The 24,134-nt window shown below is 42.9% G+C and overlaps 1 protein-coding gene across 6 annotated transcripts in view; it reads right to left on the bottom strand.

Annotated features, from left to right (window-relative positions):
- CAPSL (calcyphosine like) overlaps positions 1-23,443 on the bottom strand; it is a 48,155-nt gene extending 24,712 nt beyond the window's left edge. For 3 of the 6 annotated variants that reach the window (XM_070245944.1, XM_070245942.1, XM_070245941.1), the window contains exon 1: positions 21,591-23,443. In XM_070245944.1, the coding sequence (XP_070102045.1) occupies positions 21,591-21,626 (36 nt within the window). In that variant the 5' untranslated portion in view covers positions 21,627-23,443. Of the gene's footprint in view, positions 1-12,932; positions 13,033-21,590 lie in introns of those variants that run through there. The other 3 variants (XM_014734909.3, XM_023625752.2, XM_001499977.7) reach the window with 1 other exon arrangement.
- Between the last annotated feature and the right edge of the window lie 691 nt (positions 23,444-24,134).

Here is a 24,134-nt window from a genome sequence, read left to right as displayed (position 1 = left end):
CCAATGTCCATTTGTGGATGAATGGATGAACAGAAAGTGGTGTATCCATACAATGGAATATTACTCGACCCTAAAAATGGATGAAGTACTGATACATGCTACAACATGGGTGAACCTCAAAAACATTATGCTAAGTGAAAGAAGCAAGACACAAATTGTCATATATTGTATGATCCATTTATATGAAATGTCCAAAATAGGCAAATTCGTAGAGATGGAAGACTGATTAGTTGCTGCCGAGGCCTAATGGGAGGGGGCAATGGGGAGCGACTGCTTCATGAGTATGAACTTTCCTTATGGGGTGATGAAAACGTTTTGAAACTCAATATAGGTGGTGGTGGCACAACATTGTGAGTGTACTATACATTTTTAAATGGCTAATTTTATATGAACTTCACCTTGATTTAAAAAAAAAAGCAAATCCTCTGAGCTAGTTCTGACTATGGTTCCCCTTTCACAGATAAAGAAATTGGAGCACAGAGAAATCAGGCAACTTGCTCAGGCCCTGCAGTCAGTGTGGCTCACAGTGACTATGCACAGTTAGGACTGTACGACCTTGAAAGGTCATCCAGCGTCACTTCCTCCTTTGGCTGATGTGGGAACTAAGGCTAGGGTTGATAAAGCACCTGCTCAAAGTCTGGGCCGACACCCAAACACAGGGCTTCTGACTCCCAAGCGGGGCTCTTTCTACCCCACCATCTTTGTGAGATAATACAAGAGAATTTCCAAGCACAATTTGATACGCCCACTCATGAGAGAAAGGGTAGAGTTGGGGGGAAACATCTCGTCCTACCTCCTGTGCCGACCCTACACAGCGACAATGTGAGCCGGTACCTGTGGAATCTAATTTGCTATATTCAGAAAAAAAATTACAATAGTTCCTGCCAGCCTTCCATGATACTTGAAATGCTCATATTAATGACGCATTTTAATCATTTAATGATCCAGTTCATCAACCAATAGCTAATATTTATTGTGTGCTATTTTCGAGGTACTGCTGCTGGAGCGGGGGATTACTCTGAGAAACAACTTAGAATCTTAAATTTAAGCAACAAAGTCCAGTAGTTAGGCAGGGCAGGAAACACAACGTTTGCTAAGCAGTGGGGGCTTTTGAAGAAGGCATGGTTGGGAGGGGCTTGCTGAAGAAGGGTGGTGCTCAGAGCTCCTGAGGTCTGCCCCAGGGCGTAGGGACCAGAGCCAGAGTCTGTCCCCAAACATGCGTCACCGACATCACAGCACTGCAAGACGCATCCCTACCCCAGAAGACCCTCTCTGAGCACCGAAGAGCCAGCGTGGTGACAGCGGAGCCCATCCAGCCAGGCCGGCGCAGGTCTGGGAAAAGTCTGCACTCCCGATGCACGTGGCCGCAGCGCCACCTTGTGTTGGCATCGCGTCAGCGCGTTTCCCACGGCCAGACGCGCGTTGGGTCCATTCCTTCAACAATGTCTGCTACGGGCTTAGTAAGTGTAGGGCTAGGAGCGGGGAAAAGAGGGAACAAGACAGACAGGGCTTAAGGCTAGGGGGCGGGAGGCAGCAACCCCACTACTGAGCTGCAACAAATCAGAAGAGGGCGGCCACCCTTTTCAGAAGACTTCTCAGAGGAGGTGATGTCTAAGCCTCAATCCTAAAAGAAGGTGGTAGTTCTTCAGACTGGGGTCGTGGGGACCGAAGAAGGAAGGGCATTGAATGTTTCCCAAGCGCTAAGGCCAGAGTAAAACAGAAGATAGTATAATTAGAGAAATGCAAGTATTTTAGTAACATTGAAGAATAGGAGTGTGTGTAGGGAGTAAGATAAAGAGTTGTGGAGATTGGGAGGGAATATGGAAAGGGGAAATTTGGAGAAAGATGAAACCAGGCAGGTAAGCAGGCACCAGATCCCTCCACAGTGCGAAGCCTGGATTCTGTACTGAAGGAGACTGCAAAGCGTTTCAAATGAGGGAGTAACAGTTTGTGTTGTAGAAGACCCCTCTGGATGCGGTGTGGAGAGTGGATACGAAGGTGGGACAAGCTGACCAGTAGGAGATGAGAGGCCATGCTGGTGACAATCAGATGAGAGGTCAGGCCTGAAAGGAGGTATTGGCAGCGTGGACAGAGAAGATAAAGTGATCCGAGATGGAGATTAACTGAGCGTGCAGTCTGAGAGGGAGGGGTCGCGGGGTGGCATCCGGAGCTTTTGCTGCTCCCCATCCCCACCCCCAGTGGCTAATGGGAAGGGACAGTCGCAGAGCAACAAAATGCAGAGGCCTGGAGATTTGGGGCACAGGCTGAGTGGAGGCGCCAGCAGCAAAGCCAAAGGAGGCTTTGCGGCAGCGGTCACGCAGATCTCCTCGCCCTGGACCCAGCTAAGTTTCCTTCGTCCCGCTGCCCTGGTGCACAGCTGCCTGCCGTTGGCAAAGCTCTCTGTCTGCCTGGATTTCGAGAATCATTGTGGGACGAGACATGGAGAGCTGAAAATTCATGGAGGTTTGTGTCTTCATGGTTCTCAGCTGGATTTGTGGGAGTCCTCTTGCTGAATTCTGGGACAAGATTTAAACGGAATCTTAGGGAAGAGGGAAATTCTCAAGCCCGAGGCTTCACTTTATCGGGGTGTCTTTGGTGTCTCCTAGTGGCAATAAGCTGAACTGCATATTCTCGCTCCCGCTCTCTCCCTCCCTCCCTCTCTTCTCTCTCGCTCTCTCCCTGCCTCTCTCTATCGCTCTCTCTCTCCCTCCCTCTCTCTCTCTTTCAATGCTGCGTTGAGTCTGCAGCCAACGGCTTACGACACAGAGGTGGATCTTAGAGCCGAGGAGGGCATCCCACAGACGTCCATAAAGAGAAAGCACCCAGGGTTCCACAGCCCCTTGGTGCAAAATCCAAAGGAACCGTCTCACTCCACCCTGTGAAGAGCCCTTCCCTCTTTGGTTTCCCTGACACTACACTCCTGGTTTTCCTCTTTCGGGAAAAGGATGGTTTGCACGAGGGAAGTGGAGCAGGTTAGCGAGCTCGAATCAACTCTGGAGAGAGTTAGCCTGTGTAAAAGCAGAGGGGAGGGACAGAACTAGGTAGACAGGAAGGCACTGCAAACGTTGTAGGGGCCGCAGGGGAGATGGGCGAGTCGCCGAGAGCTGACGAAGGGAGCAGGCTCGCCTGGCCTGCAGGACCGTGCCCCGCGATGAGTGGACCTGGTTTTGTCCGGACAGCCTCCTTTGCCCTCACTGCTTAGACCCTGAGACTAGACAGGCGGACAGCGCATATTGTGAGGAATCTGCCCTGTTGAGGAGGTGACATAAGCCCAGCCTCTGAGAACAGCAACTACCTGCAGAGCTGTCCAGTCTTTCCAAAGGCCTCTCCCACCTCTCGAAGCCATTAAACCCATTTTTCCCACAGTCAGACTAAGTAATGATTTTTGCCTTAAGAACGTTTTTAGGCGTTTCTGTAATTTAAATACCTGTGCCCTTTCATTAGCCATTTCAATAGCAAGGGACCTGGAATTGCTATAATAGTTCTCTGTGACTTTAAAACGTTCTGCTATTTAAAGAGATGAAAAGGGTAAGGCCCCGTAAAGAGCAGGCAGCTCCTGATTAAACTTGTAGGGGCTTCAAGCTCATTCCCAGGAGGCAGGAAACATACTTGCTTTCTCTCCAGCTCACATCCAAGTCAGCATTTTCCCATGGCTCCTGCCCAGGTTTGATGCTGAGCACAGGGACCCGTCCCCCGGGGGATGGAGGACACGAGGTGGGTTTGACTCTTTGCCTCTCTACTTGGGAGCTGGATGTCAGGCTGAAGTTTTGATGTAGACTCAGCGGGCCTTTTAATAGTTGAAATGTCATCCAGGGACGGGCAGAGACGTACAACAGACCACGTTCAAAGGCAATTGCTGCCATCTGACTCCCGTCCATTCAGTAAACTAGTTATTACTACCTGGTAGGTGGCAAAAACCTGGGGTTCCTCAAGGAGTTTCCCCATAGAAAGTGCCCCTCTGGAATAAATATTAGATCCTAGTGTTCAGAGTAGTCCAGCAGGTGGCTAGTATGCCCCCCATCCTGAGGCCGAAATAAAAGACTCCAGCGGTTTGACGAGAGAGGTGGTTTCTGCAGTAGAGTACTAGAAAACTCAGTGAAGGTATAATGATGGGTGTGTGTCAGTGCCATTGACATTGTGACAGTTCATCGAACTCACCTGAGCTCAATTCAACTAACAGACCCTTAGCATCTCTAGCTATGTGGGGGACTCTGCCAATTCTTCAGGTGATTTTATAGAGCAGTAGTTCCAAATGGGTATGATTTTGCCCCCCTAGGGACATTTGACAATGTTTGGAGATACCTTTGGTTGTCACAACAGGGATGAGAGATACCATTTGCACCTAGTGAGTAGAGGCCAGAGATGCTGTGAAACAGGCTCAGAGACCCCTTGACAACACAGAATTCTCCAGTCAAAAATGGCCGTAGTACTGAGATTCAGAAGCCCTGCTGTAGAGAAAGACCTGGGACCATCATAAAGATGCCCATATTCTACCCCAAATACAGCCAATTAGCACCTCTAGGTGTGAGTGCTGAGCATCTACATTTTAACATTTCCAGTTGGTTGTAATGCACACCCGAGTTTGAGAATCTAAGCTATAGGAGATACCAAGTCACCTTAGGAAATCTGGAATAAGACCCTGTGGGCAAGTCTAGAGGTAAGACTATAACATAACACAGCATAGACAGAGGCATGAAGGGAAGTTGTAGTAATAACACTGGGACCATGCCAGGGGCCAAGCCCCCGGCTCGTGCTTGATGCATCAGCATATCAGCTCATGTGGTGGGTTCCGTTCGCCGCCCTCTTACAGGAAGTCAGCAGAGACCCAGAGAACACAGGTCACTTGCCTGAGAATAGGCCCCATGGCAGGGGCCGAGTCAGAGCTGACAGCCAGTTCTGCCTAAGTCACTGCGTTCAGCAGCTACGCCAGGTGCTGATAAATTGCTTTGGGAATTCAAAGAAGGCCCGTGAACGGAGACGAAGGAAAGGAAAAGCTTCAAGAACAAGCCTTGGAGAGCTGGAAGGATTTCACTGCAGGGGGGCTGGAAGACAGCAGGGAGGGGCAAAGCCGGCCACTCCCAGGTCCTGGACATGACCTCTCTCTCTCCTGCAGTTCCTTCTGTGGGTTTTCAAAACTTTAAACCTCCGCGTAAACTCCTTCCAGTTGAGGTGAACGATTTCTCTTAATCTCTTCCTCTTATGGCAGTAGTCTTTTTCTTTGTTTTGATAAAGTTATGTAAGGTGTTTTTTTTGAAACCTAAACTCAAAGCTACTATGCCAATTATCTTCCATAGCATTTGCTCTTTTCCCACAAGTTATTTTTAAAATTATTTCTGCAACACATGAATCTATGAAACATTTTGTTTCTGTTTGGATTGCCAATGTCCACGTACGATTTAAAGTATGATAGTATTTAATCTGTACTTTAATGACATACGTGTACTGTGGAAATAAGATGTCACTGAAGTCTGGTGTCTTACCAAATTTTCTCTGCACTGAAATACATTTTCTCAAGATGTTTAAAGTTCATGTTTCAGTCATTGTCAACAGGCAGGTTTCCTCAGAGCCTGTCTCTGCTAAATCATAGTCTTTTATTCTTTCTGCTGATCTTTGGGATGTGAATTAAGTCCTTATTTTGGTGTTTATGATATGGCACGATTTAAGAATATTTTTTCAAAAATGTCACTGCTGTAAAGAGTTTACTTCATACATCTTTGTGAAAGTTTGCTTTATTCATTCAACCAGAGTCAGGATTCTGGTTAGGTAAGGTAGGTGTCTAGGGCACAATGTTTAAGGAGACCCTCAATTTCAGGACACTGTAACTGTCAACTCTGCACTTGCCCAAGCCCGGGAATGAGTGCCTCCTTAAATAGTGTGCCCCTGGGGTCTGCCTTGCCTCACCCTCATCCTGGTCCTGAATACAACACATGTTTATTCAACACCTATTATGTGCCACACAAGAGGAAGGAATGAAGCAGCCAAGGTCCCTTCCAGGAGTTTACATTCCTGAGGGTAGTTTTAACTTTGCTGAATTTGAATTACAGCCGATTTTCCAGACATTTCCAACTGGCTGATCCAAAGTTCATTCCACTCTCCTTCTCTGCTACATTCCACTTTCAGCTGGGTGACCAGGTGAATGGGTTCTGGCCAAAGAGACTCAAATGAAATTGCTGAGGGCTCCGCATTCAACAGGAATGCCAAGTGCTAATAAAGTGCCTCCTCCTGCCTTGAACAAGAATGTGATATCTGGAGCTGTAGCAGCCTTTCTGTAATCATGAGGGAAGGGCCAAGGAAGTGACAGAGATATCAACTTAGAGCCCTAACACCACTGATCTGCCAAACCAATGTCACCAATTGCCTGACTCCACACTCCTGTCATGTGAGAAACAGAAGACCCTATTTGCTTAATGCATTGTTGCTCAGGTCCTCTGTTACTTGCAGCCAAAACTATTCCTAACTGATCCAATTGACAAAAGCTCATTCCTGCAGGGCTTGGGTTGACCCTAGCTAGTACACTACCTGGGTAGAATAACTAGCAATCCACTGTGAGGAGACACTCAACTCCCCCTGAAAGCTGGGAGGAGACATAACTCCATTATAACTTGTCATCTCAGTAGAATTTTACCAGCATTTAGCAGCCTCGGTGGCATTTTTGGCTACAAAAGAGCGTGAGATAAACTACTCAGCATAATATTCAAGGACCCAAGTAACTAACACAATGCAATACAAGCCCAGGTTTAACAAAACACAGAGGCCCTGGGGTTAGGGGTCCTGGTCATAATGAGCGTCCCCTGGGACTCTCCGAGGCAGGCGCCGTCTTAACAGCCCTCTCCTTACTATCTCCTTCTTCATCTCCCTCTTCCCTCTGCTCTGCCTTCAGTCTCTAGGGTTTTTACCAGGAGATTACTTGCAATCTATTCTGAGTCAGGCAGCCTGCCAGATGAAAGATCTTAAAGAAGCAGAGTAAGAAAATATGTAAACTACACAAAGGTAAGCAAAGCTTTGGCTGGGTTTGTGTACAAAATGCAAAAAACCACACACACACACAAAAAAAAACAAGACAAAAGAAAATTAAATCTTTTCCTCCAAACTCTCTGGTTTCAATGACTATACTCTTATAACCAACCACAAATCTTCCAAATATTCCATTTTTTCGGGTGCCATGAGGCCTTAGCCTCAGTGATTTCAAACATACTTCAAGAATAAGGCTCAACTGTACATCCTCCTCCACATTTATCCACTGGTAAAGTCACAGCTCTAACTAGCACTTGCCCTTTTGCAATATTAGTCACCAAAATCACTTACTTAGTAACTATTTTGTAGCTACTTAGAATGCTTCTTTTGGAGTCATTTTTCTATTTAATGTTAATTTTATAGTTACTTAGAAAGCCACCCAATTGTTTACATCCTGTGTTCTAACTGATACTTCCAGAAAATCAAGATAGAAGTCCAGTGTCAGAGTGCCAGCCTCAGGGCAAGTTAGCATATCGGTTACAAATTGTGTCAAGCTACTCATAGCAGAAACAGGTCATAGCCTCTGAATACGATAAAGGTTTACTTTCTTCTCATGCAAAAGAAGTCTGGAGGCAGTTCAGGTAGTCATTAAAGTCCCAAGAAACTACCATCTTTCTACCTTGCCATGTTTTTTTTTTCTCAAAGTTTCCTAAAATTACAAAATAGCCATAGCAGATCCAGCCATTACATCCACATTCCAGGCAGCAGAAGAGAGAAAAGGATGAGGGCAAGAAAAATGCACTTCCCAGCTGAGTCAGCCCTTTTTAAATGTTTACCAGATGACTCCACCCAACTCCTTCCACTTAAATCTACCATTGACCACTCCTGCAAAGGAGGCTGGTGCTATGGTCTGAATGTTTGTGTCCCCCAAAAAATTCAGATGTTGAAATCCTAACTCCCACAGATGATGTATTGGGCGGTGGGAACTTTGGGAGGTGCTTAGGTCACGAGGCTGAAGCCCTCATGAATGGGATTAGTGATTTATAAAAGAGGCTCTGGGGAGATCCCTCATGCTTTCCATCATGTGAAGACACAGCAAGAAGGTGCTAGCTATGTACCAGGAAGACAGCCCTCACCTGACCATGCTGGAGCCTTGATCTGGGACTTCCCAGCCACCAGAACTGTGAGAAATAGATTTCTGCTTTTATAAGCTACCAGTCTGTGGCATTTTGTTATAGCAGCCTGAATGGAGTAAGACGGCTGGGAAACTGAATTTTAGACTGGGTTTGCAATTCCCAGGTTCTGTTTACAAAGAAGAAGAAACTGGCTATGGTGTAGGCAACTGGCAGTTTCTGCCACAGTTGGCAGAAGACATGGAGTCCCTCAAGAAAGCAGAGTATGAGCAGGTGTGGATCAGCTGATTCCACAACATCATCAGGTGCCTGAGGATTTGGGAGATGTAAGGAGCAGCCAGATCGCCCCAATGGAGGAGACTAAGGTAAGTCCGGAGCAGAAGTTAGCACACCGATGATTTCTCACTTCTCAACCTCCATTCCCACAAAGTAAGTAAGATCCACCTTTCCATGGGCAGTTATTAAAGATACCCTGAGTTTTGGCAGCACAATCTAAAATGGACTAGACTCAGGGACATCAGACCAAGACCCATCAGCCAAATTTGCCCCTTCAACTAGTTTTGTAAATGAAGTTTTGTTGCAAAACAGCCACACCCATTTGTTTATGTAATTCTGTGGCTGCTTTCACACTACAACAGTAAAGTTGGGTAGTTGCAACTGAGACCTTCTCGCCCCCAAACTTGAAATATTTTGTATCCAGTCCTATAGAGAAACAGTTTGCAGCCTCCTAGGACCATGCTAAAGATAACAACAATAGCAATTGGAAGCATTTATTGTATACTTACTCTGTCAGGCTCTCTACTAAAGGGGCAGCCTATGTTTTACAAATTATCCAGTTTCTTGAGAACAAAAAAGTGTGTCTGGTATAAGGTAAGTTTTGGTAATAACTCTCCTAGTTTACAAAATGCTTTTACACACATTAGAGGGAACGTGGCTATTCCTATTTTACCAAATAAGGAAAGTGAGGGACAAAGAGATTTAGGGGTTATCCCAACTCAGAGAGAAGTAGCAGAACCAAGATTCCGAGCAGGGTCTTCTGTGCCCGCCACTGCCCTGGTGGTCTTTTGTAAATTATCCACAACGTTTCAGAAAATACTCATTTTTTAAAGAAGTCACTGTAGTCGCCACAAATCGTTTGTACATAAAAACCAGGACAGGCTTATGAACAATGCTGAGTCCAAGTCACACTTCGTAAGAACAACTGACATTGTAAGTTACTGGAGAGCTTTCTCCTCTCTTCTTCCCATGTGTGAGGAGCTCCTCCTGAGGTCAGAGGGCCAACCGCAGAGGTGATGCACGAAGCAGAGGTCCCAAAGAAAGTAAGGACATCTTTAAACCACCTCCCAATCAAAAACCGTCCTGCTCTCTCAAATTATGTTTTTCAGTTTGCAGTATATGGGAAAGTTTTCATTTTATCTGACTTCAGGTTATCAGAAGACGCAATAGGAAAACAATTATTCCCAGACTGGGGAAGAAACAAGACATTGGGTAGCAATGGAATTATGGCCAGCAATGTGCCAGAGAACCCACTCAGAAGAGTGTCATGAACAGTTTAAGTTTTATGGGCATTAGGAGTCAACAGAAGGCAGCATGTGGCCCCATCTGTGACACAATAATCATCATGTCATGGTATCTTCTCCTAAATACCAACTTGTTTATTTCTGAAATACAGAAAACTGCTCTTATGAACCATGATATTTTTCTCTATACAAAACCATCTGAGATCAGAACAAAGGGCAAAAATTCACAAGGAAAATTCAGTAACGTAGAGCCTCATTTAATTCATATATTAAAGAGATTAAAGTAGCAATTGAAAGTAAAGGTGTATTCCACAAACTAAACACTCCCCCTCCTTGCTCCTAGGTGCCCCATCACCACAAGTTACAGAGATGGGTAGCCCTCTTGGTACCAAGAGTACCATCCACACAGAGATGCTCAGCCTTTCCTACTGCCTTATTCCATCATAAATCTCCTAATTCTCATCAGCCTCTGAACAACCAACTCTCTTCGCTGCTGAGCTCAGTATTCTGTTTGCCCAGACCCCTCCCCAGTCCGTTCTCCATCAACATCTGTCTTGATGGAGGTTGACCTCTACGAACTGCATTAACCACATTTCTTGGCTCCCTGGCTTCCAGCTGGATTCAACCAATGGGAGGCACCAGCAGGAGATCAGAGGGCAAGAAGAGAAAGAGGTTGGAGTATTCGTGCTCCTGGTTTCCTCTCTGCCAAGCTACAGCTGTCAGTGACGGCAATCTCTCACCAAAGGCTGCCCTCCCTACAGCAACACTCCTGCTGAGATCTGGGAACTGCTCCTCCTCTTGCCCCTTCAGGCCTAAGGATAATTCTCCCTCTTCACTGTGGCAGCCCTGGGGTGTTTCCTCATCCCTTATCTATATCCTTAGCCCTATCCCCATCTTTGTAAATTGTCTTTCATTAAACGCCTTTCTGTTACTACTTTTGAACGTGCCATTCATTTCCTGCCAAGAGGCTGATGGGTACAATGTCTTTATCCTATCTGGTACTTGAATTTGTATAAGGAACTCTACTTCTGCAGCCTTCTCAGATAAAGGTACTTCTTACCCCAAGTAAGGAACCTCACAGTCTCTAAAACACACCTGCCATCTCCACATCGTGACTCATTCTCACACCCTTCTTTGAAGCACAGCCCAGCTGGACATCCTCCCTATGTCTCTCTTTGGCTCTGTCATTTCATAAATCACTGAGACTCTGGGTCCTGCCTCAGAGACTTCCTTTTCATCCCAAGTGCCCTCATCAATCTGGGCAAGCTCAGTGCTCATCCTGACAATCCATCTAATATGCAGCTGTAAGTTTCCTGGAGTTCCTTGATTTCTACCAACTGCATCTCTCACTCTTTTCACATTCCTTTCCAAGCCCATCTCTTACATTTTGTCACCAACCAAAGCTGGTCTCCTCTGAAAGTTCAAAATTCAACATCCACTTTCCTTTCATTTTTCAGTTTCATTCTTCCAATCACATTGGAAGAATCACATTCCAATCTCACTCTCATACCATCCCATAGCAATCTCAGCCATATCCACGGACACAATGATGACTCCCGAATCTTTATTCCAAGTCATGCACTCTCCTGAGCTTCAGAGCCAGATGTCAAATTACCACAAAATATGTGCACTTCAGTGATCTACAGATGCTTCAAGTTTAATGTTCCAGAACCAAATTCATTGTCTTTTCCTCCTTATCCCTTGCCTCAGGAAATGACAACACCATTTTCTCAGGTCATTAACTGGACATTACCCTAGACTCCTTCTCACCCTCTACATCAAATCAGTGGCCAAGTCCTGTAAAATTTCACCATCTTGACATCTTTTGCATCTCTGTTCCTTCCCTCATTTCCATTGCCATGGATACCACCTTAGTCCAGGACCCAGTAATCTTCTATTTCCACTATTGTAATTGCCCCTTAGCTGGTTCCCTGCCTCCAGTCTTTCCCCCTCCAATCCATCCTCCAGATGACAGTCAGAGCAATCTTTATAAAACAGAAATCAGAACTTCATACTCTAGTCTCAATGCCTTTGGTGGCTCTCCACTGTGTACCGGTAAAGAGCAAACATCTTAGCATTTTATATGTTGGCCCTGCCTATCTCTACAGCCTTGTTTCTAATCATTCTCCACCCCTTCAAAATCTAGTCTACATCTGCACCTACTCACATTCCCCAAAGACACCATAGGTTTCTATATCTCTGTGCCTTTGTACATGCCATCCCATTTTCAGGAACATCTTGCCTCCCTTGTTGGTCTAGAAAAGTACTGCTCTTCCTTGTAGAATCACTGTGATGAAGCTTCACATAACCCTCTCACCAGAAGGAAACAGCTCGCATCTTCCTTTGTATAATCTGTGCAAAGCCCAAATAGCATCCACATTGCACTATGACAGAATTCACTGCTTGCAGAACTGCCTCTCCTACTAGACTATAAGGTCCTTAAAGCCAAGGGCTGTATCTTTTGTGTTTTCTGTCGTCATATCATCAGCACTTAGCATAATGCTAGTAGATTGCTATTAGAATTGATCATTGTGATCGGTATTAGATCATTGTTATTTGAATATAAATACAAATGTAGGCCCACAATTTAAATTTCAATATTTAAAATGCAAAATTACAAAATAAAGAGATTTCTGTAGTTGTACGATTTCGAGGAACCAATTAGAGCTCTAAAAACAGGGAAGAAGCTCATCTGCTTAGTGTGGTTTCACTAGGCCCCAGACTGTAAGGCAAGAGGAGTGGACACCTGGCAATACCATTGATTAAGGTCCTTCTCAACTACACAGTCCATCAAATCAACTCTCTGATATATTTTTAATAAGCCGTGTCAGTCCATTTTAATAAGAATTCTGACTCTAAGTGGTCGGTTCAGCAGGGTATGGCAGATATAGTACAACTTTGAGTGTCAAACAAACCAAGGTCTGAATCAAACCTCAATCTTTTAATTGTTTAATGACTTGAGATATTTATCCTTCTTGAAGCTGTTTTATCAATGGTCATACAGGCTGCTTACAGCAATTCACCTAAACACTTCACACTCAAGTATCCAGTACATAGTGGCTTCTCAATGATGTTTATTTCCTTCCCTTTCATCAAAACAAAATGTATTTTTGTATATTTTTATCTGAATATCTCTTTGCAACTATGACAAAAGCCTCCCCCAGCACCAAGCAAGCTATTTCCTCCCTAGACTGACAGCCAAGAGCTCTCATCAACTTTTAGGTTTTCTTTTCGGAAAGTAACATCTACTCTCTTTTTTTCGTTTTTAAGCTAAAATGAAACAAAAGTCATCAAATCAATATAATAGATAAAAACATTGATTTACCTTAAATGCTAACCTGTTGCCACCAGTTGCTTAGACTTGCAACTATGGACGCTCTCTCCTGCATCTGGGAAGACTGGTCCCCGCCCATCCCCCTATTGCCTCCTCCCTCTTACCTTTCCTGCTCACCTCCTGGTCCGCCCTCTTCATGCCAATTGGATAGCTTGCAGTCACTGCTGCAGACTCACAGCCTGACTGGCTCAGCTTACTATCAGTCCCTATCCTGGCCCCGCCTTTTCTCAAGTTTACACTTCTGTTGCCTAGGAAATCCAGTGACTGTGAAAGCCCAAGCTGTTTGCCCTAGGAGAGAAGCCAGCAGGAAGTTCTGCTGGCAATTGTTTGGCTTCTAGAATGGCATCAAAACTTGCTTCATAAGTTTTATAAGATAACGTTCAGCAAATTCTCTTTACTTCTTTAGGCAACCTGTTCCTGCTTTTCTGTTGTCTCCAGATGGCTTCCTGCTAGAGCGTCTTATTAGGTGAGACTTAAAACCACAACACATAAGTTCCCTCGCTCTACTTCGGTGGCCCAGGGTTTCGTCCAGTTCGGATCCTTGGCGCGGACATGGCAACGCTTATCAGGCTACGCTGAGGCAGCATCTCCACATGCCACAACTAGAAGCCACAACTAAAATATACAACTATGTGCTGGGGGGGAGTTGGGGAGGAAAAAGCAGGAAAAACAAACAACACACAACACACTGGAGCAGGCAGGTGTAATTACAGGTGGTTCAAAGTCTTCCCTCCTCCTCCACCTCCACACACTAATAGAATGCCACTTCCCACTGTTTCCATCCTTGGTTTCTTCTGTTCTCTTTTTTTTCTCCTCTTTTTACGTCTCATTTCTTTTTGCATTTGTCCTTCACAATAAGTTTGCCAGATAAGAAGCAGGCTAGTGGCCCTAAATCACTCTCTTTCATTGTTGTACCCCTGACATCCACCCTTCCCTCATCACTTCCACCCTTTCTTGTGCTTCCATCATGAAGTGGTACAAAGAACTGAAGACTAGAACGATGAAGACAAGAGTTCCACTTTCTCTTCTGCATGTTACATTATATATATTCTCAGGCAAGTGTGGTCATGGATTTCTACAGTCTCTAGAGTGGACACTATATCTGCCTTTCCAACTTCTCAGACTTGCCCTGGAGGCCAAGGGGATTTTAATGCAGACTTGTCTTGGTTGAGGGGAATTCCAGCAAGGTGTGATCTGAGGGGCAAGAAAAAGTCACTTGCTCAAAAATATGTCCCTTGTTTCTCTTTTGGGGTTGGATGTTTCCAGAAGGCCCTGCCTATGGTGCCTGACACCTACCAAGCAGCTAGAAAGAGCTGATACTAGCAGGGATTAGATGTGCTCCCCACCTCCACCCCAGGGTGGTTCTGAGTGTCTTCTCCAGACTCCATTAGCCACTTCATCCGAAAAACACTCCTTCTTGCTGCAGCTGACCTCCTGGTGTTAAGCTGTTCATTTCACTTTCACTAAGTGAAGTTACTAAGCAAAACTAACAAGCTATTAAGGAGCAACCACTTACACAAGGTGCACCACCAGTGACAGAAATATCTGCTTTTTAATTAATCAGTTGGACAATGGGAAGCCAACTGAGAGCTCTTAGAGGACTAGCAGAGAGTCAGTTCAGCTTTGTGTCTTGCCAAGTGTCCAGCATGGTACCTTGTAGAAATGTGAAATCAGTCAATATTGGTCAAATCAAGTTGTTGAACTGGATAAAATGCATTCATATTAAGGACATTTAAAAGATGAAATCTGATTTTCAGAAATAGCTATTTCCTTGAACTAAATAGAAGTTTGTATAAGACCAAAAGTATTCTATTTACTTCCTTTTACATGTATAGTTGGTTGACATTTAAACAAATAACCATCTCACAATAGCTTGCAACTGGGATGTAATAAATGAAATAATAGAAGATCGACACGGGGGAATCATGTCTACAGAGCATTTAGCATGGATAGGCGCACAAAGAATCAAAAATTATCAAGTCTGAGGAGCAAAATCAAAAGGGATACAGAAAAGTGAGTAGAGTCTAAGGGACTTACAGGACCCCATCATGTGGATTTATATTTGTATTATGGATGTCACAGGAAAGGAGCAGAGAGATTGAAGAAATAATGGCACATGACATGATATTATACGTAGACAATCCTAAAGATTCCACACACACACCAAAAAACCTGTGATAACTAATAAACAAACTTAGGAAAGTAGCAAGAAACAAAATTAGCTCACAAAAGTCAGTTGTGTTTCTATATATTAATAATGAACACTTCAAAGAGGAGATTAGAAAAACAATTCCATTTACAATAACATCAAAAGAATAAAATACTTAAGAATAAACTTAAACAAGGAGGTGGAAGGTTTTACATTGAAAACTACAAGACTACTGAAAGAAATTAAAGAAGATATAAATAAACGGAAAAAAATCCAGGCTTAATGGATTAGAAGAATTAATACTTTAAAGGTGTCCCTACCACCCAGGGTGAGCGACAGATTCCATGCAATCTCTATCAATATTTTTTTTTGCAGAAATAGAAAGCCCATCCTAAAATTCATATGGAATTTCAAAAGATCCAGAGTATCCAAAACAATTTAACAAAAAGCAAGGTTGGAGGTCTCACACTTTGTGATTTCAAAACTTACTACAAAGCTACAGTCATCAAAATAGTGTGATACTGGTGTAATGACAGATATATAGACGAATGAAATAAAATAGAAAGCCCAGAAATAAACCCTTGTATATTTGGTCAAACAACTTTTGACAAGGGTTCCAGGACCATTCATTAGGTGAAGACAATCTTTTCAACAATAGAGTTGGAAAACTGCATCTCCACATGCAAAAGGTTGAAGTCGGACCATTACCCATTCTTGGTAACTCAAATTGGTAACTCAAAATGGATCAAAGACCTAAAGATATGAGCTAAAATTATAAAATGATCTATTCATTTCTCAGGAGAAAATATGGAGAGAAATCATCATGCCATTGGATTGGGTAATGATTTCTTGAATATGAGACCAAAAGCACAGGCAACACATCAGAAAATAAATAGATTGGATTTCATCAGAAGGAAAGACTTTTGTGCAACAAGGGATACTATCAACACAGTGAAAAGGCAACCAAGGGAATGGGAAAAATATTTGCAAATCATTTATCTGATATGGGATTGATACTGAGATTATTTAAAGAATGCCTACAACTCTACAAAAAAACCCAAACAATATGATTCAAAATTGGGCAAAGACTTGAACAGCTATTTCTCCAAATAAGATATATAAATGGCCCATTAGCTTACCAAATGGTAAACATCACTAATAAGGGAAATTGTAATTAAACCACAATGAGACACTATTAGGATGGCTAATATCAAAAATTAAAAATTAAAAAAATAAACAAAACCAGAAAATGACAAGTGTTTGTGAGGCTATGGAGAAATTGGAACACTTGTGCATTGTTGGTGGAAATGTAAACTGGTATAGCCACTGTGAAAGACAATATGGCAGTTCCTCAAAAATTAAACATAGAATTATCATATGATCCAGAAATTTCTTTCCTGGGTATATACCCCAAAAAATTAAAAGAAGGGACTTGAACAAATATTTGTACACTACTGTTCATAGTGGCATCATTCACAATAGCCAAAATTGGAAGCAACCCAAATGTTGATGGACAGACAAATAGATAAACAAATGTGGTATATACATACCATGGAATATTATTTAACCTTAAAAAGAAGGGACATTCTGACACATGCTACAACGAGGATGAATCTTGAAGACATTATGGTAAGTGAAATAAGTCATCACAGAAGAACAAATATTGTATGATTCCACTTATATAAGGTACCTAGAGTAGTCAAATTCATAGAGACAGAGAGGAGAATAATGGCTGCCAGGGTGTGGAGGCAGAGAGAAATGAGGAGTTACTGTTTAACGAGCAGGACTTTTCAGTTTGGGAAGATGAAAATGTTCTGGAGATAGATGGTGATAATTGTTTCTCAACAATATGAATGTACTTAATGCCCCTGAACCATACCCTTTTAAACGGTTATTTGGTAAATTTTATACGACATATATTTGACTATAGTAAAAAAAAAAAAATTGGAAAACAAAAACAGAAAAATTGTACAAAGTAAGCCTCTGTTATCTCACAGATTATAGACCTTAACTTCCATTATTCTCCTCCTTTGTAACTCCTGTCCCAGTTCCAAGGCCTGACCCACCATCAGGTCAGATAAGACCTCTCATATTTTGGTCTGGTTTTATTTGTGCAATTGAATCTTCCACTACCCTAGTCTAGCCAGGGTCACAGGGGGAACCCAGCCTCATGGCCATCTCGCTACCACCTCCACACATTGGGCCCCCTCTTCTCCCAACCTGGTGTGTCTTCCCTGCCCGGCTCCATTCATAAAAAATGCTGCCATGAAGTCAAAGGCCATCTAGCCTGTGAATTATTCCCCAGCTCTGTCTGCTCACTTAATACAAGGTCAGTATTAGGAAGGGTAGACACTTTGGTGCCTGGAAAGCCCACGCCAAATCTAGGCTCTTGTTGCCTATGAGCTGAATGGTATTGGGAAAATTATTTACGTCAAGTGAACCTCTGTCCTTCCATTTATAAAAATAAGGGTTGTCCAAGTTGCCTCCAGATGGCATGGTATTACATAAAATCACTTCCGTACAATAGCAACCCAGTGCCTACAGGCAACAGGCAGCCACTAATCTGAGCTCTGCTGTCTTTTGAAAACTTTCAGAGCATGGCCTCATCCCAGACCAATCAAATCAGAAAATCTAGGCAGAGCCAGGAACCAGGGCTCTACAGGAAGGAGACATTGGAGATAATTGGAGATAATGCTTTCACTTCTTGCTGTCAGTCCCACACAATCCTGCCCTGGTTACATGGTGTCTTGCTTTTTTTTTTTTTTTTTTTTTTGTGCTGAGGAAGATTCACCCTGAGCTAACATCTGTGCCAATCTTCCCCTATTTTGTGGTGGGTTGCCACCACAGCATGGCTGCCTATGAGTGGTGTAAGTCCATGCCCAGGAACTGAACTCAGGCCACTGAAGCAGAGCACACTGAACTTAACCTCTAGGCCACGGGGCCAGCCCCTATGTCTCACTTTTAATCAAGAAATTAATAAAATTGAGAATAGAAAAACAATAGGGAAATCAGTGAAACAAAAGCTGGCTTTTTGAAAAGATAAGGAAATAAGAAAGATACAAATTACTAGAATCAGAAATGAAAGAAGGAACACCACTAATGAGCACACAGAAATAAAAAGGACTATAGAAAAAATACTAAGAACTTTAGATGCCAATAAATTAGATAATGTAGATGAAATTGACAAATTCCTAGAAAGACGTAAATTACCAAAGTCAGTTCAAGAATAGACCTGAATAGACCTATAAAGAGTAAAGTTTGCCCCATTTGGGTAAAGAACTCTGAGAATCTCTTGCCATATAGATATTCAAAATATAAATCAAAGTTACATGTATTTCTACACGAAGTATAAACACAATGCACAGCCTCATCAAGACTCTTGTTATCTTCTTCAGATTTCTAGACATTACTGGTCGTAACCAAGGCACTAATTCACTTCTCAAAACACACGAGGCCAGTGTTTTTTGAACAGGATGTTCAGTGAAATTTCAACTCCCTCACCAGCCTCAGGTTGCTTGTTTCATATCATGTCCCAATGACTCACTTAAACAGGTTCAAACTGAAATAAATGAAACCTGGCACATTCTGGTCATCAGTCAAAGGTGAAGGGAAATCCTCATTCCGGCCCCAAAGCCTAACCACCATAAAAACCTCAAGCCGCTCTCCTTTTCCTGCTTTCTCAATGTATTCTTGGACCAACTTGGGACTTGACTTACTGTCCCCAGGAAGCCTCATTATGTTATCAATAAACCTTTTTACAGCTTCTTGTTGTTTATGTGATGCCATAAGTCTTAACATCCAAACTTAATTTTGGGTGGGGAAGAAGTTCCATCCTACTTCTCAGAATGGCTAAAACAATTTAGGAGGAAATAATGCTAATTCTACCCAAACTCTTCCAGAAAATTGAGGAGAGAACACTTCCCAATTCATTCTGTGAGGCAAGCATTTTACTGACACCAACGATAGAAAAAAAATTCAAAAAATCACAGAACAATATCCTGCATGAACACAGATGGAAAATCTAAAACCAAAATTTTAAAAAACCACATCTAAAAATATATAAAGAAGAAAATATATCTTGACCAAATGAGGTTTGTTCTTAGAATATGAGGTTAGTTCAACGTTTGAAAATCAATCAGTGAAATTCATCATATTAGAACAAACAAAAAAAATCATATATTCATATTAATACCTGTAGCAAAAGCATGAAATTAGATATGATCAAAATTAAAAATTGTGCTCTTCAAAAGACACTGATAAGAGAAGGAAGAGATAAGTCATAGACTGGGAAAGAATATTTACAAAGCATATATTGAAAACTCAATAATAAGGAGACAAACGACCTAATTTAAAAATGGACAAAATTTGACAAACACTTCACTAATGAAGACACACAAATGACAAATAAGCACATGAAAAAATGTTTAGCATGATTAGTCATGAAAGAAATGCAAATAAAATCCACAATGAAATACAACTAAAGAATGGCTAAAATTAAAAAGACTAATAATGCCAAGTATAGATGAGGATGTGGTGTGCATGGAACTTGCATTCATTTTTGGTGAGAATCTAGAATGTTACAGCCACTTTGGAAAACAGTTTGACTATTTCTTAAAAAGTTAGACATACAACTAACATATGGTGTAGCCACTGTACTCCTAGCAATTAATCCAGAGAAAAGACAGTACATGTTCATACAAAGACTTGTACACATATATTCACAGCAGGTTTCTCTGTAACAGCTCAAAACTCGAAACAAGCCTAATGTCCCTCAATAGGCAAGTAAATAAAAACACTGTGGTAATCCATACAGTGGAACACCACCCAGCAAGAGAAGGAAATGAACTATTCATTCGCACAATATGGATGAATCTCAAAATAATGATGTTGAGTAAAATAAGCCAAAATATGAGTATGCAACTTATGATCCCATTTGTATAAAATCTACAAGATGCAATCTAACATATAGTAACATATTAGTAATTGACTGGCGATGGGAGGGCCGGGGGAGATTGCAAACGGACATGAGAATTCTTCTGGGGGAGAAAAATATATTTGTTATCTTGATTATGTCGATGGTTCACAAGTGTATACATATACGTCCAAGTATATCAAATTGTATGTTTTAAATACGTGCAATTTATTATATGCCAATATTACTTTAATAAAGTGTTTTAAATAATGAAGATAAGGAATTTCAATCTGTGGCCATGAGGAATTAACAAGTCTGTATTTACCTTTCTTCTTTAAACAACTAAAAATAACCCAGAGCAAATATACAATAAAATGGCTTTTAGGCATGGGACACCAGGCAGTGCAGGACATGGATGGCTGGCTGGAGAAAATTTCTAGGTCTCGTAGCAGGAGTAGAAAGTAACCTATGAAATAGGAAGAACAGCTCTCCTTGCAAGATAGAAGCCTTAAATATGGTTGAACACTTCGGATCAATAAAAACTTAAGCCACAGTACATGTTAGTATTTACCAAAATTATCAACAATACTGTCTGGAGGCTTGCCTGAAATGAAGTGACACCCAGATAAGGGGGTAAAATATGGAGGTATGGTGTGTGGAGGCCAGGTCTACAGAGCCTAATAAGATATCCAGCACTTAATACACACACACGCTTTTCCCATTTTTTCAATACAACTAGATTCAAAAAGATTTTGGGCTAAGCAGCGCTATACAAAAGACATTATCTCTTTTTGCCTGGGATAGAAGAATTCAATAATTTTCAAAAAGCATGCTTAGGATTAAAACATCTCCTCCAAAATGAAGCGTGGTGACATTATGACTATGATCTTGGAGAATATGAGACGCCCGGTCCAGCAGTGGATAATGGCTTCCACCTAGGAATGACGAATAACTACATTTTCGTAAAGACGAGAACAGAAGTCTGAAATCGATGTGGAGACGTGGGGAAATCCAGGGTAAGACAACAGAAAGTTGACAGTGAGTAGAGGAAGATGAGTTTCTTCAGTGCCTCTTCTCACTTTGGGTAAGCCCCAGCCCAGACACCCACATCCTGTCTGCCCCAATCCTTGACCTGCGGCAATCCTCCGTCAAAAAGCCCCTCTTGTGACTCGTGGTCTCCATGTTAGTGTGATGAGCTTCTCAGTGCTTAGGTCTTACGGAGTTCCTGATCCTAAGGTGCATCTTGCATTTGTAGCTGGGGCCATATGGAGATACCTGCAACGTCTTGTCTAAGACCATGTGCTATCTTGGAATATTTTTCTTGAATCTATGGATCTCAGCAGCAGAGAAAGCCAATTCAGGAGGGAAGGAATTAGAATTTGCCAAAGTTGGGAAATGGGGTACTTTTGGGAGATAAGTTCCCACAATGATTGGGTCAGCAGAGACGGGTGTAGAACTACAGAAACGGTTTGTTTCTGTGGAAATTAATCTAGCTTTTAGATCCATACTTGTGTAACCGGTGATAGCACAGATTATATAAACACAAATCCCCCATCCCCTCAGACTGTCTGTTCTTGCTTACATTTACCTCATGGAGGAAACAGGTGCAGGGGAGAAGGCACATCCACAGATGCAGCCGTTCATGTGTGTCTTCGTGAGCCAGAGGGCATTCTGGAGCAGAGGCGGCACTTCCAGCACATCACAACCACCCCAGCTTCCTCTTGGAGTCTGAGGCAGACCAGTGTACTTTCAAGAAAGGAGGAAGCTCTTTTCCACCATTGCCTTTAACTATCATAAAAAAAAGGTTTAAAATGGAGTACATTTAAATACTGTATTTTTTAAATACTGATTTTTAGAAATCCTCACCGTAAAGAGTGAAAGAGTGGAATCAGTGGAAGATGACGCTTTGGAGGTAAGAAGCATCCTCTTCCACAGATTCCTTAAGGCAGCACTGGTGTGCTTTAGCAAAAGACACCTCATTTCCCTGACTCAGTTTCCCTCTCAGGAAATAAGAGAAGAGACCCTATTAGATAAACTCTATGGTTTCTCCCAGCTCTAGGATCCCCAGATTCTTGGGGATCTAAAAGTGATCTAGGGAGCCCAGGATCTTTTCAGGATGGGTCAAATAAAATTCTTGGGGAACTCCATCCAATGATGACTCCTTATTCTGATAAATTTTTCCCATTGGTATTCTGTTCCTTTTGCGCAAAAGTAAAGGAAATGAAACTGGCTCCACAATATGCAGAATTAACTGCTTCCCTGTCCTTCAGAAACTTCCAGCAGCACAGGTGAAAGAAAGAGGGGTTCCCAAGGACTCGATTGTCCTGGGGTCCTTTCCTCTGCTGGATCAGTTCTCCAGGTTTCCTATTAATGAAATATTCCCCATTTGTGCTGCTGCCCCCAGGAGCACCTTTTTCTGGCCCTGAAATTAACTTCATCTTCCACTTTCTACAGGTAATTGCTGTGCCCCGCACTCCTCCCATCCCCCACCAGAAGTTTAGAGTGAGCCTCTGAATGTCCAGCCCACGCACCGGAAGAGCCGGCCCAGGTCTCAGTCTCAGAACTGGATCTAAACTTCTGGCCCCAGCCATGAACAATGGGAAGCATGTCTAGAGCAGATGAAAAGAGAGGAAAGGAAATTGCTGTTTTCTCCGGACTACCTTCTCCTCTACTGGTAGAGGCCCCTCTCTGTCCCTGACTGCCTCTCCCTTCTCCAGCCTGGGACACAAACCTGCTCAGTCTGCAAAACCACAGGGAAGGACCCTCTGACCTAGGACTGTTTGCCTGAGCCCTGGCACGGGTGCCTGGGACGCTCCTATCTCTGGATTCTTTGGCCAAGCACTCACCCAGCAAGGACAGAGTCAGGATTTTGGCAGCTTCTGAGAGCAGGAGCCCAGGCAGAAGGGAGCAGATGAGAAGCAGCACCCGTTGCCCCGCCATGCTGGTTCCTGTGCTGGAAGCCCTGTGCCTCCTCCCTGCAAAGGAACTGCTGCACCCCAGACACATGGTGCACAGGCAGAGAAGGGTTGGCGCTGGCTGGGAGCCTGGGAGGTGGGAAGAAATGGATCCCTCCTGTCTCTCTTCTCTCTGTCCCCTCCTCTTCTTCTTCCCCTCCTCCCTAGGCTCCTGCTCCACTGGACATTCTGCCCTCACCATCCTGCCCATGAGCAATGGGAAGGAGGGGTTAGTGAGCTGATCCTTAGCCCTTCTCCATCCAAGTAATCACCACACTCTCTGCATAGAAAATACTCGGAACCAGGAATGGTAGAGACCTTAGGAAATCACGTGGATGACAGCTCCGCCTCAAAGTAGCTCCAACTATCTGAGTTTTATGGACAATTCCTAGATTTGTGGTATTTCATCTCTAGTCAAAGTCTTCTAATTACCTCACGCTGCCATCCCCAGAACCCATTTCCTCAGGGACCTGCTTAAAACCTCCTCTAGTGTCCCAAGCTGAAGAGACACTACTCCCTACATGTAGTGTCTACTCCCTGGAAGTAATTCCTTGGGAGTAATTTGTTTCTACTCTGGAAGCAAATCCCCAAGTGAAATCAATCTACCATTATTGGATTATATCTCTGAAACCATCTTTTATGGTGGTTTTTTTTTTTTTAGTTTTTATTATTTCATTGAGGTCACATTGGTTATAGCAATATGTAAAATTTCATTGTTTTGACTTCTGTATAGGCTGCATCACATTCACCACCAAAAGTCTAGTTTCCATCTGTCACCATACATATGTGGCCCTTTATCCCTTCTGCCCTCATCCCACCCCTTCACCTATGGTAACCGCCAGTCTGTTCTCCTTTTCTATGTGTTTGTTTATTTGTTTATCTTCCACATACGAGTGAAGTCATACCACATTTGTCAAACTTTCACTGTCTGACTTATTTTGCTTAGCATAATACCTGCAAGATCCACCCACAGTGTTGCAAATGTCACGATTTCATCTTTTTTATAGCTGAGTAGTATTCCATTGTATAAATATACCACATTATCTTTCCCCACTCATCCATTGATGGGCACTTGGTCACTGGGGTTACTTCCAAGTCTTGGCTATTGTGAATAATGTTGCAATTAACATAAGGGTGCATCAATCTTTATTTATTTATTTGTTTGTTTTCTTTTTCTT

The sequence above is a fragment of the Equus caballus genome, chromosome 21 (assembly GCF_041296265.1).
Source record: "Equus caballus isolate H_3958 breed thoroughbred chromosome 21, TB-T2T, whole genome shotgun sequence".
In the NCBI taxonomy this organism is placed as follows: domain Eukaryota; kingdom Metazoa; phylum Chordata; class Mammalia; order Perissodactyla; family Equidae; genus Equus; species Equus caballus.
This window is presented reverse-complemented; position numbering and strand designations above follow the sequence as displayed.